We start from the raw sequence: 13,412 nt of genomic DNA on the forward strand, positions 1-13,412 counted from the left end.
GACAAGAGTAGGACTTGGATTTGATGGAGGAGGGTTGTTGAAAGCTCACGTTGGCTGGTGCTTACCTGGGCTCTTTGGGAGCTCAGCAGCTTGTAGGAGCAACACTTCAGTCCAAAGCCAACTGGAGATCCCAAACAAAAGCTTGCTCAGCCTCCAGTGGTGACTCACTTCATGGGAACGTGCTGTTCAGATGCTTTATTGAGCTTTCAAGGAGCAATTTTTCACTGGGGCTGAAATATGAGCGAGGACAGAGTGTTCCAAATCACTAGAAGTGAACAGGACAGCAGCTTTACAGGTTCGTGAGTGGCAAGAAAGGCTTATTTAATAATGGGGAAAAGGCCGGAACATAGCCCAGGGTATCGAGGAAGAATTAATCTAATTAACAAAACAAAGCATGAGCTTGAGAAGAAATACTAATTGTAGCTGTCCAGCAGGCTGTGGGAGGCAGGATATTTTCCTTAAGTTTTGAGAAGCTTGAAGTATTGATCCCTCGAGGGCTCGAGATGTTCAATATACACTTCCCAGTGAGTAAAACAGGTTGTTAATTGATTTTATCCTGCCAGCCCTGGTTGTTGAGCCTTTGAGTCTCACATGAAGTAGATAATTCTATAATAAATCCCTATTTTCTCCGAATATGCGTTGTCTTCTCCAGGTAGTTTGTATTTTGTTTTGTCCCTGTAAATGCAGGAAATTACCAGCCTCATGCGCAGAAGGGCCTGGTGATTTGAAACAAGCTGGAGATACTTCTACAATCAAAGACCCTGTGTCACATTGAATGAAATATATAACAGGCTGTCAGTGCAGGAGACGAATGAGACGAGGGGTCAGTTTAGGTGAAACATGGGAACCTCCTGGGTTGTGGCACTTTTCGTGTGCAGCAAGTTGAGGCCTTTCACATGCTGGGATTATGCACCTAATAACTGCTTTTTCTCATCTCTGTTGCTGCTAGAGAAGCAGCGGACACACAATATTGTTTAATCCTGGCTTGGACACTTAAATCAGCTCCAGTTATGTCTGTTTTGAGGTGTGCAGGCTCTGCAGAACTCTCAGTGCTTCCCAGCCCATTGGTGAGGCCATGTGGTCCTCTTCTGGACCGGACATCTCACAAACTGCTTCAGAAACCAGGGGCTGAGTGGAAGAATCAGGCCACCGTTTGTGAAGACAGGTGAGAAAGAAGGGTCTAGACCAACGTGGAGCTAAATTAGAAAGTTCAAATCAAACTAGGAAACAAATGATTGAAGGTTAAACACACCAATGTGTCTGAAAACAGCACGTGATGTCATCATTAAATTTGATCTGTAATCTCCCCAAAGGAGGCTCCAAAATGGGAAAGAATATTCCAGTAATTTCACTTTGGCCCTCAGAGATAAGGCTGTGAGGTGTGCGGGCAACCCAGTAGTACTTTGAATAAATGATCTTAGTGTCTGGATGTGTTTGACCAGTTCAGACCTTAATTCCTTGCAGAAAGCTTTTTTTTTTCTTTTGTGCTTTCACCCTCATCCCGCAGAATAGCTTGTGGTTTTTTTGATTGTTTTATTTTACATAGCATTAGTTTCACCTCAAGTACATCCCAAGAACTTTGGGACTTTTTTTAAGCTTGTTCTGCAGCTGGAGTTGGGCTTGGAGTCATGAGCTTGGCCTGCATGGAAATGCAAAAAAGAGGTGTTAGGAGGTGGGGAATGCGGAGGCTTCCCCTTCCACGGCCAGGGAATTACTTGGTCACTGTGCTGCTGTGAACCTAAGGGACATGAGATTTAGCTCCAACTTGGAGCTTTTGGACATAAACACGTGATGTATCTGATGGACAAAAACTATTTCTCTTTTGCTTCCATTTTTTCCCACTTTTTCTTCCTTTTTTTTTTTTTTTTTTTTTTTTTTTTTTTTTTTTCCCTGCCACCCTTTTTTCCACCCTTTTTTTCTCATTTTCCTCCTCTTTCCTGCAAGCACAGAGCACTGTAGCTTCATTTTCACCTTGCCCTTTCTGTTTTCTCTCCCTCCTGGCTTTCTTTGTCTCTATTTGATGTTAATTCTATTCCGCCTCCCTGGAAGTCAGACTAGTGGGGGGTGTTTTCAGCTTTGAAACAAACCCATTAGGACTTGAAATGGGTAATCAGACACTGGAGAAGTGGTACAGGAGCATGGCATTAACATCACTGAGACAAGTAAGCAGAAGCAATCTCTGGCAGGTCATTGGAAAACAGGATATTTGCTACAAGAAGATAAGCAATATAGAAGCTTCTTGGGTTTTTTTTGTTCTTGAAAAAAAAAGATTAAATGGATGATCTTTATCTTTCTCTTTATGGCTAGATCAAAAACTAATCTCGTGTTGATTTCTCCCACACTAACAAAACAAAATGCAAACCCGAGATTATTGAAGGTAGAGGAAAAGCTAGATTTTGAAGCACATCCAAACCACGAGGAACCGCTCACTTTCCTTTCAAAGCAGCATTAACAGTAGAGCTCTAAATCAATGAAATGTCCCAAATCTGATTATATTCCTGAGATCATATGTGAATCACTAGTTAATCATATTTTCTTGCATTATCACTGTCTTTACCCTTTTATTTTGCCCTGAGAAATTAGGTTTCCAGCTTCAAAACAGAGAGGCAACTGTGAAGGCATGAAACCCTGGTGTGGGTTAGGCCACACCAGATCACTTGCAGATCTCCTGTTTTGGAGGTACATTTTGCATCCCAAGTTGATCTCGAGTGTCTATTAGTTAATGCTGCATCTCTCTGATGTTTGTTTGGAGTAGCTGTTCTCTTAAATTTATGAGAAAATACTGCTATAAAACGTTGGATAAGGTGTAAAAGCCAGTGATGGGGTAGGACAGAAGTCAACTATGACTTGACTGCATGGCACAAAGCCTAGGAAACTGTGTTCTTTATTGCTCTATGTTTTGGCTGAGTTTTGGAGTAAAATGGACATCTGAAATCAAAGAAATGAGGTGACCTGGGAAGATGGGTGAGGTGTGTAAGCATGTGGAAGATGTCCATGTGTTCGTATGCAGTGGTGGCTGTATGGAGCATATGTCCTTGCAAGCAGCACCAGGTTTGTGTGTCTGATCATGCAAGAGTGTAAATGTGTTGGGAGATGAGCTTGGTGTTGTGTCTCTGTGAGCTTTTTTTGGGGATCTGTAGAGGGGGTAACTTGGTGGATGTGCTTCTGGCTGGTTGTGCTTGAAAGGTGACGCTGACCTTGTGAAAGCCAATGCGTCTGCATCTGGGGATGCAGAAAACCCCACTGTAAAAGGCAGATATGAGGAATAAAGCAGCTAAGTGCTGATAGCACGAAGGTTTATGCAACAAAGGTAGTGTTGCAGAATGGGACTTGCACAAACCCTTGCAGGGAATATCCATTTGCAGCAGGGAAGTGCCGGGACGTGTCCCTCCCTGCCGTGCCCAGGCCCTTTTTCCCTGGGAAATTTCCCATTTCCCATCACGTTTCGCCGTCCGCAGCTCCAAGGAAGCGGTGTGGAGACGAGGGCCCACGTGCCAGCGGCACGGACCCCTTTGGAAGGAGCCTTCGTGTCACACGTGTGGCGCCTGCACGAGCGTGGGAAGCGCGAGGTGCCTCGAGCCTCGGGGATGGAGGCAGACGGGTGCAGGCCAAAAGGCTCCTGCATTTCTCCCCAGTGCTTGCCCAGTAATCCCCAATAATTAGCAGGGCTCTCGTGTTTCAGGGCTGACGACTGAGCAGCTGCTCAAGTGCCAGCTCGCTGGGCAGCGTCCCCAACAAAACATCCCTTGTTGCTCCTCGCCATGGTGAAACGATGATCTCTAGAGGTCCCTTCCAGCCTTAACCTTTCTATGAAACGCTGCCATCCCAGCCTTGCTTCGGCTCTGCAGCCTTCCACATAGACAAAATGTGAGATTTTTGCCAGTGATGTATTCTTCTAGGTCCGTTTAATATCCGTTATCAATTTAATATGCCACTTTAATGAAATTTTGCTCTTTCCATCTCCATGGAACCGATTACTTAGTGTGCATGGGTTTTGTTTTTCTTTTTTTCTTTTAAGGAAATAGCAAGTGGAGAAGTTGAACGCTTGCTTCAGCTGAAGAGAACATTTCCTAAGTCCTGGGGGGAAAAGGGGGGAAAAAAGAGACCCACAGGATGTTGCTGGTAGGTGTGTAAGTGACAGGAAACCGTGACTAGCAGCATGAGTGTCAACAGGAAACCCAAGCTGAGAGCCTGTGCAATGGTGCCGGCCGGAGCGCCCGCTGTGCCCGGCTGCCTGCTGGACTCAGTGGCCTGGGGAGCAGCGTCCATCCACGTGAGCTTCTCTTCTGGGGCCCTGTCTGCTGGAGTGCGCTGAGTTGATCCGCTCTGCTGGAGCTGCAAGCCACGTTTCTTCTCTTTGCACCTGTTGCTGTGGAGCTCTTGGACAGCCGTGGGGAGGAAGGAGCAAGTGTGAAGCTCCTTGCAAGGTGGCCACCACGTGAGCGCTCCTGGGACCCCCGGCGGCTTTGAGGCGTCTTGGCTGCCCAGCGCTCTGCAGATATGAACGCTGGGCTTTTCTGGCACGTTCTCGCTTTGGCCCCGTCGCTCTCACCATGCTAGTACATGGGAAGGAAGACTTCCTCTCCGACGTAGCGTACATCGTCTTGGAGCTGGTCATTGCCGTGCTGGCCATCCTGGGCAACATCCTGGTCTGCTGGGCGGTCTATCTGAACAGCAACCTGCAGAACGTCACCAACTACTTCGTGGTGTCGCTGGCCGCCGCCGACATCGCCGTGGGGGTGCTGGCCATCCCCTTCGCCATCACCATCAGCACCGGCTTCTGCGCCTTCTTCTACGGCTGCCTCTTCATCGCCTGCTTTGTGCTGGTGCTGACGCAGAGCTCCATCTTCAGCCTCCTCGCCATCGCCATCGACCGCATCATCGCCATCCGCATCCCCCTCAGGTGAGGCTGGGCGGGCTGGGGGAAACACGGGGGTCTTGGTGAGGGATGGTCACCAGGGAGAGCGCCAGAGCAGATGAGCTGAGAAGAGGGGTTGTTACATGGATGTTTAGTTCCTTGTAATTGGAAAAATGCTTTTTGGGCTCTGGAAAACCGCCACAAGGCTCGTCCCCTCGCCACCCCCAAGGATGGTTTTGCTGTGGTCTCCAGCCTGGAGCTCCAAGAACATGAGATCCGAGTAACAGAGCTGGAGGCCGAGGGCAGGAGCTGCTGCTCCGAGTGCGGGCAGGAGCCTCCTGTGGATCAAGGGAAGGTCAGCTGCACACGTGGAGCCATGGCTCCGTTTGGAGCCTGCCGATGGGATGGGATTTATCCGGCCGGGGCTGCTGCTGGAAGACCCGGGTTAAACGTGTCGTGGTGACGCCCCCGTGAGCTCTTGGGCTGCCGAGGAAGCCTCGGGAGAGGCCAGTGTGGGCAGAGCCGAGGAGGCCCCGTGTGTCCCGTGTCCCGAGGAGGCCACGGGCTCTCCCGTGTGGAGAGACTTGCTTCTCTCCATGCCGCAAACGCAGTCCCAGAACTGGAACAACCTCCTTGTTCCCTTGCACTCGAGTCTGGGTTTCGGGATGTGCTCCGTCCTGCGAAGGCTGAGTCTGGTCTCTGGTCTCTGCAGCTCTATTTTCTCTCTCGTGAATATTTTGGTTATCTGGCTGTTTTTGCAGAAAAAAAACCAACAAAACCCTCTCATGCAAAACCAGAGAATGTTCTCCCTAGAGCTAGGCAATGACCTTTCCATATGGGACCGCTTTCAACGAGCCTGAACTCCTGCAGCCTCACCCTGAGTTGCCGCTTCCCAAACCTGGAGCCCTCAGTGCTGCAGCCTCTGCTGTGGCTGCAGGGAGGAACCATTCCGGTCCGCTGCAGAAAAACAAAAACAAAACCCAAACTGTCAATATTAGCAGCTCTAAATTCAGGCTGCCTCCACTTTTTGACAGTTCTACCGAGCAGGCACTTTTAGTTTTATAAACCAATATAATGATAAATGGCACAAAGAGACATAGGCAGGGTAGTGCTCGGCAGCTTGCCTCTGAATTGATTTTGAGAATGCCTGATGCCTTTAATTCAGCTCTCGTGAGTTAACCCTGGAAGCTTTTGCTGACGGTTTAAGCATTCACATTGTTGGGGGATGACTTGAAAGGAAAAGGATTTTAAAAATTTGGATTTCTGCCCGCTTTTTTGGCTTTTCCGTTGCCTATTGCCTTGAGACTTCAATTTCCTGGAATAAGCCGAAATAAAAAGTCTCTCAGAAAAATACGAGCTCGCCGGTGCTGAGTATTGTACCTGTTTTGCTGTTTTGTTTTGGAGAAAACAAAACACACCCTCTTCCACCCCCGAAACCCTGGAGATGATTGGGCACAGAAACGCACGGGCAGAACCGCAGGTCCCCCCTTCTGGTCTCTACCCGTTTGTCCTTCGACAGCCGGAGCAGAACTCGCCCGCTCTGTCTCCTCTAGAAGAATCCGTGGATGAATAAACATGAGGTGTTGGATCTCGGACGTGCTGAGCGGGTGAAAGCCGATTAGCCGAGTTGTGGTAGGACTCAGACTGTTCACCTCATTTTTTTTTCTTCTAATATCTGGTTGCCTCAAAAATTTAATAGTTAATTAATGTTAAATAGTTGGAAAAAAAGTTGTACCAGTAAGGATGCAACGTTTCCACCCCATCTTTCCTGAGTTCCCATCTGGGAAAACCTCAGAGGATGAGAAAGGTAACAGCTAAGGCTCTCCTAATAGTCATCAGTCTCTTAAACCAAAAAACCCACATGTCCTTCATGTGTCTTAGAAGAAAACAGAGGCCTAAACCTATTTTTTCTTCTTCTCTTTCTTGTTGATGGTCTCATGTCTGATTTGTCCCAAGAGAAATGAACATCTGGGTGGATGAGGTTGCCTATGTTGGTGTGTATTGCGACACATATAAATTAGATGTGAAGGAGATGATGTGAAAGAGACTGAAGAGTGAGATTTCTGATACTGCTTCTTTTTGAACACCTCAATGCAAAGATAGACTTACCTTTGGAACAGTTTTTCTGTGCATACAAGACCATCCCTCTGAAACTGCAATGAGAAAAATCACGGGTAAAATTTAAAAACACATAAAAGTAATTTTTGATACATTTCGATTTGGTCTGTCTTGTGGCTTCCACTTTGTAAAGTGATTATAACATTATGCAGAATATGATAAACTTTCCAGAAGTTTGCACGACCTTTTGCTGCATTTTGCCTGGAATTTTGGGACATTCTGCCAGGCTTTATACAATTGTGACACTGAGAGAGGCAGTAGAGCATTCCCAAGGAAGGGAGCCCAGCCATTTTTTGGTCTGGGACTAAAAGCAGACTGTCTCTTGGGCATGGCAGGTGCCTGAAATCCTGCGCTCACTGATATGAACCCCCAGGGTGTTCTAAATAAACCTGCCTGGAGTCTGAGCTCCAGGATGAAGTCATGAGCCCAGGAAAATTGCCACTTTCCAGGCTCTTTGGTGCCAACAACTGCTCCAAGGGGCACGGTGCCCAGCCACAAGCTCTTGTGCTTGCATTTGTGGTGCAAGTATTCCCGTGGTGAGGGACAGGTAGTCGGGATGTGCTGGAAAGGGAGAAGTTTTTGTTCCTGCAGTCAAACGGAAGAGTTTTCTCAGGTTCCTGCTGGCTTTAGGTGTTCACCTGCAGAATGAATCCTTGTTTGTGTCACTCGGTGCCAACTACATGAACTGGCTGGAGGGCAGAGCTTTTCCTCTGCTGAGAGCTGCTTGAGGAGGTGATTGACTGCCCAAGGTACTGGGATGCTCCTCTGGAAAGCAGTGCTAAGATGCAGCTCCCTGATGCTTGGAGCCTGGGCCCGGATTCAGCCGTCTGACAGTGATTAAAGTTGCAGCTCTGAGTTGGCTTTGGGATGACAGGTTGCTTTTTAGCCAGAGCCTAGCGGAGCTGGACACAACTTGCTTCTCTGAGTCTGGGGTGGGAAGAATAGAGATGTATGAAAACCCTGAACAAATAGTGCTTTATTGGCACCTTGAGACACATCTGGATTGCTTTTGTATCCTGCTTTCCATAAGCCTTTGACTTTAGGACAGATATTATCTCCATGTGCTTATTTTTGTCTCAAATATATTATGAGCAGATTCATCCTAATATGAGAGTAATTTGCTTCCTCCTTTGTAAACCACGGGCCACACTTTGGAAGTACAGCTAGTTGTTTGTGGCTTCACAGGTCCCATAAACTGCTGCTACCATGGTTTCAGACTGAAGATGGTTGCACATTGTATGTGCAGTGGTTCTTGCACTGTGCAGAGGAGCAGTCTCTGCTCACTCTCATCACATCTGCCTTTGAGAGATACGTGCCCATCTGTGGGCAGCAGGGATGGGTTGTGTGTTGCTGAGCGCGGCTGCTCTCCCAAGGGCAGGGTGCCAGTCTGTGGCCAGGAGAGCAGCAAGACAGGCAGAGTTCCTGGGTGACTCCTCTTGTTGTCTGTTCTGAAGGTACTAAAGAAAATTTTTTAGGAAAGCACCCAATTTTTTATGTACTTGCACAACTGGACTTGGTTTTCTGGAGGAGCCAGGCACCCACATCCCCTCACCCAACCCCACCTTGCGTGCGTCTGGGCTCTGCACTAATGCCCTTTATTTGTGTCTGGGTTTTCATGAGTAAAAGCCATTACTGGTGTGGCAAGTCCAGTATTTCCTGGAAGCGCAGAGCTGCTCGTGCACGGGCAATCCAGTGCTGTCTGGACACATCAGACACGCGGCAAAGTCACTGCTGACTGCCGAGCACAGACTGTGGGTGCAACCAGCTCTTTTCAGCAGGTTGCGTCTCCTGCACAGGTGCCACCAGCTCACGCTGAACCAAATGTTTCCTAGAAGCCCTGAACTTACCTTGCAGAGCTGTTTGGTGCTGGGAAGATGGACTGTAGCTTTGACGTGGCTGCTGCAAGCCTCAGAATATGCCTAGACAGACACACTGAACCTTCGGTGCCAGCCAGGTGACATTTCTAAGCGGAAAGAAAGAATAAATCCAGGAATATTTGTCCAGACAGTAACCCTACCTCTGCCAAGTTATTCAGTGTCGCAGGTGGGACCTAGAGGTGAAGTTCTCCCAAGTGAACAGACCTTTCCCAATAGGTGCCAACGGGATGCCACACACGATAGCACGAGACACTGTGAATTTCCACCCTTAACTCTTGGCAATCCTGGGCAAGACCTTATGGAAACACACACCCCAAGAGGTCGGTCATCACCTCTGCTGGCAAAATACACCACAGGGAGAGAGCAGGAATCTGCCTGGGCCTCAGCGCTGTCCCAGAGCCCTGTGAAGCTTTGTTGTCTGGGAATCCCCGGAGGCCAAGAGGGAGGGAGAAGCAAGGGGGTGTTTGCCTGGAGCAGCAATAAATGTATTTTTAGTGGAAGGGACATCTCTAGTCGTGGGATAACAGCTGTGCAATTTCAAAATTCCTCTGACAAAGCTGTAGCCGGCTCCAGGGCTTCAGTTTTTTTTTTTATTTCCAGCTTCCAGTGCCTTTGGCCACTCTCCTGCTCCCTCGGTGCTCTTCTCTAGTGCAGATGCTGTTTGGCTCTGGTGATGAGGTCTGGCCGTAAGCAGCTCCCCTCGACCCTTCACACAGTGTCCTCCCCGTCAGCAGGATGCACCGCTTGCTGGGAAAAATAAAAGGATCTCCCAGGACCAGCTGGATTCTTCCCTGAATCTGCAGAAAGGGGATTGTGGAGTATTTTGGGTGCTGGGAACTGTGTGGCTGGCTCCCTTGATTCCCTCTTTCCTGCCTTTGAAATGCAGTTCAGGAGGGGAGACTCAGACCCGCCAGTTGGTTGTGCAGAGGCAGTTTCCTTCCAAGACCCATCAGCCGGGATTTAAAACACGTGCAGGATCTCCATTCTGCTCCGTGCCTGGAGAAAGCAGCATCTCTCCTCCCCTGTCTTCAACTTGCGCTAGGATAGCAGCATAAACCCAGGGGATTAAACACTTCATTGAGAGAGGGAGAAATTTCCATAGCTAGTTGGACTTTTTTTCTTTTTTTTTTTTTTTTTTTTGATGTTTGCTGAAAGAATTCAAGGTGTGGACAAAGAGAGAAGGAACAGCAGGTAAACAGTGGGAGCCCAAAGCTACCGCTGTCCGATCGGACACACGGGGTCAAGCACAGTGTGGGACCCATGCCGGACAATGTGGGAATGCAGCCATCAATTTTCCATGCAAAATGTGACCAAGGAAAGGCAGTGAAATGTTAACCTGCTGCCCTGATTTACATTTTCTGCGAGCAGAACTGGTGGAGTCAGCTCAGCGCTCGCAGTAACCTGGGACGCCTTGGGAAATGGCTGGTATTTCAAGCAAACAAAGGTCCTTGGCTGCACTGTCAGGTTTTTACCACGTTGCGTATTGTCTCTTTTGAGTTTTTTTGAGAAGATTTATTACCAGGAGCGCTGGTTTGAGCCGGGCACATCAACACCTTCACCACCAAGGTCTCCTTTGGTGTGTGCAGTGCAGCCCACAACATACCTGCAGTCAGAGCGTGTCCTCAGCTGATTTCCTCCTTCCTGAGAAGGAGTCTCCTTCCTCCTTCATGAGGAAGGCTTGGAGTCAACGTGGCTGGGCTGGAGGGCTTCCCTGGCCCAAGGAAGCCTGGTGGTGCTGGACGTCCAGGTTTCCTACATATGAGCAAGTGGGAAGATGGTAGGAGAGAAGGCAGATGGAAACCATGCTCATTTAGCTGCTTTTGTGTCCTCTGCATGTTGCCCCGGGGAGAGAGGAGGGAAGTAGGGGACAGGCAGCATCACTGGTGAGGCCTTGTGGTGCTTGTCTGGCTTGGGGAACTCCTGCACAGCTGTTCAAGGGCTCATGTGAAGGAGAAGGAGCCTTTCTCGCTCTCTTCTGCCTTCTGGGAGGTTGGGCCTTTGGCAAATTGCTTAGGTGTTGGGGGCTCACCCAGTGATGCTGTTGTAATTCTGGTCTCCTCTGCTTTGCAGGTACAATGGCTTGGTGACTGGCTCTCGAGCCAAAGGTATCATTGCGATCTGCTGGGTGTTGTCTTTCATCATCGGCCTGACACCCATGCTTGGGTGGCACAAACGCGCGCAGGTTGAAGAGCAGGGAGCCAACAAGTCCTCTCCCATCAACTGCAGCAACAGTATGGTGGTGTGTCTCTTTGAGGCGGTGGTCACCATGGAGTACATGGTCTACTACAACTTCTTTGCCTGCGTGTTGTTGCCTCTCCTCCTCATGTTTGGTATCTACTTGAAAATCTTCATGGCAGCCCGACGACAGCTCAAGCAGATGGAGAACAAGATGGTGCACGGGGAACGCTCACGCTCCACCTTGCAGAAGGAGGTCCACGCAGCCAAGTCTTTAGCCATCATTGTTGGGCTGTTTGCTATCTGCTGGCTTCCACTACACATTATTAACTGCTTTACCCTTTTTTGCCCAGACTGTGCCCGAGCTCCCCTTTGGCTGATGTACCTGGCCATTATCTTGTCTCATGCCAACTCCGTCGTAAATCCTCTGATTTATGCCTACCGCATCAGGGAGTTCCGTCACACCTTCCGTAAGATCATCAGCCAGCACATCCTGGGGCGGAAGGAGCCCTTCAAGGCAGGAGCAGCCAGCTCCAGGACTTCCACGCACGGTGGGGACGGCGAGAACGCCAGCATACGTTTTGGTGAGTATGCCTTGGAGGTGTACACCAACGGAGAGATCCACAGGGATCCCGAGAAGCAGGACTTGAACAAATGCAAAGTGGCCTTGGAATGGCACCAGAATGGGAACGCTGTGGACATGGAGACAAATGGGCATCTCCCACATTCCTGCAAAAATGGGGTTCTCTCAGATGCGTGCATGAACAGGGAGCTCCAGGGTGAAGAGCTACTTGATGCCCATATCTCCTACTCAGATCTAGAAAGCACAGCCTTTGCAGCATCTGATGTTTCCTGATGACTCTTGCAAAGTCTTCCTGGTTGAATTACTTTTTTTCTTTTTTTCCTTTTTTTTCCCCATTGGTGGCCTCTGCTGTGGCAGAAAGGGAGGTTGGGGGCTGGGGGGGGAGACATTTGTATTAAGATTGCTGTGGAGAAAGGTGTCCCTACCCAGGACTGTTGGGAAGATGCTAAAGACCAGACTGGAGAAAAGCCAAGAGACCACTGAGATGGACGGCAGGCGGAAGGGACATGTTGCCCAACAGAGACCCGTCGCCAGGAGCAGTGCCTGGGTCAGAGATGGATCCCAAGTGCAGCACTGGGAGAACTCTGCTGATGCAGGGCACGTTGTGACGTTAGCTGTCCCGCGTGTCCGTGGTTGTGCGTCGCTTGTGCTGTCAGTACTGAGAGAAATAAAAGCCTGGCTGGAATATTCACTTACTGCAAAGAGCAGCAGGGAGAGGCCGGTCAGCACTGTGGCCCTCCACAACCTCAAGTGTTAGCAACTGGGTTTGCAGCTGGGTAGCAGCTTCTGTTTGCCGGGGAGGATGCCAGTGGCTTTTTGGACAAGGAGGGCATCTACCCAGTGGGAACTTTGAATGCCTTCGACCGTGGCGTTTTGTTTTCGGTTTGTGTTTTTCAACTTAAGCTCTAACAGGTTCCTCAGATTTTGTTTGTTTGTTTTTTTCCCCTGTCTTGATTAGATTACTCAACGTTAGGTTATAAAAGCTGGGCAAGGACTCATATCCATTCCCTAAGTCTCAAAGTTCCCAATGCGCAGACAAATACAACCTCGTAGCCTCCACTTTCATCTAGCAAATAATGGAGCCTCCAGCACGGAGGCCCCGCGGGGGACTGGGGGCTCCGAAATAGCCGGCCGGGTTCTGGCACCAGCCCCACGGGCCGGGCAGTGCCCCGGTGCTGTGCGGGGCTGCCCCGTGTGTGACGTGGCCCCACGGCACTGGCGGGTTCTGCTTTCTTCTTGACTTGTCCTCCTCTGCACCCTAAATGCTCTTTCTCTCCCTGCTCTAGGGTCATCCTACCGGCTCTCGCCATGTTCACCCTCACCCAAGAAGCTGCAGATTTTCTTTTTTCTCTTTTTTTTTCTACAGAAGGTGGGGGCTGTTTGAACATTTTTTCTCTTAATTTCAGTTGCTGCCTGATGTGCTTTGCTGTGACGCCCCATGTGTCCCTGCAGTGCAGAGACCTCCTGATGCCCAACAGAGCTGGGTTGCCCTCTGGTGAGAAGGTGCTCCTGCTTTGGGGAGCTGGAAGGTATTGGTGGTAGGGGCAGGCTGCTTAGAAACCACATTGTCCATGTAAGAGAGGGCTACAAATCTATGCCACAGTGAGGCCGTGCACTGATGCGGTCTGTTGGAGAGAGGTTCTGCAGCAGATTGGCTGATATTTTGCTGGGTCATTTATGAAGCCTGGGAGCACAAGGACAGCAGAGAGCCACAGCAGCTCATATGCTATATTAAGTCTTTGTTTCCAGAGAAATATTCCAGTTTCACGCCCAAAACAACCACCGTTCCGGAGCTGGAGGC

General features: G+C 49.4%; 1 protein-coding gene across 1 annotated transcript; it reads left to right on the forward strand.

Annotated features, from left to right (window-relative positions):
* Nucleotides 1-4,285: 4,285 nt before the first annotated feature.
* ADORA2A (adenosine A2a receptor) lies at nucleotides 4,286-11,924 on the forward strand. Its single transcript, XM_026037704.1, has 2 exons — nucleotides 4,286-4,903; nucleotides 10,924-11,924. The coding sequence occupies exons 1-2, from the start codon at nucleotides 4,554-4,556 to the stop codon at nucleotides 11,882-11,884; spliced, it is 1,311 nt and encodes a 436-aa protein (XP_025893489.1). The 5' UTR covers nucleotides 4,286-4,553; the 3' UTR covers nucleotides 11,885-11,924.
* Nucleotides 11,925-13,412: the final 1,488 nt, after the last annotated feature.

Source organism: Nothoprocta perdicaria, unplaced genomic scaffold (assembly GCF_003342845.1).
Source record: "Nothoprocta perdicaria isolate Ctin4 unplaced genomic scaffold, notPer1 scaffold_2, whole genome shotgun sequence".
Lineage (NCBI taxonomy): Eukaryota > Metazoa > Chordata > Aves > Tinamiformes > Tinamidae > Nothoprocta > Nothoprocta perdicaria.

What these genes read in the sequence shown, in the direction of transcription:
- ADORA2A (XM_026037704.1), top strand. Translation starts at nt 4,554, where the DNA reads ATGCTAGTACATGGGAAGGAAGACTTCCTCTCCGACGTAGCGTACATC. An exon ending in GCCATCCGCATCCCCCTCAG is followed by an intron (nt 4,904 to 10,923) that starts GTGAGGCTGGGC and finishes TCTGCTTTGCAG; the next exon opens with GTACAATGGCTTGGTGACTG.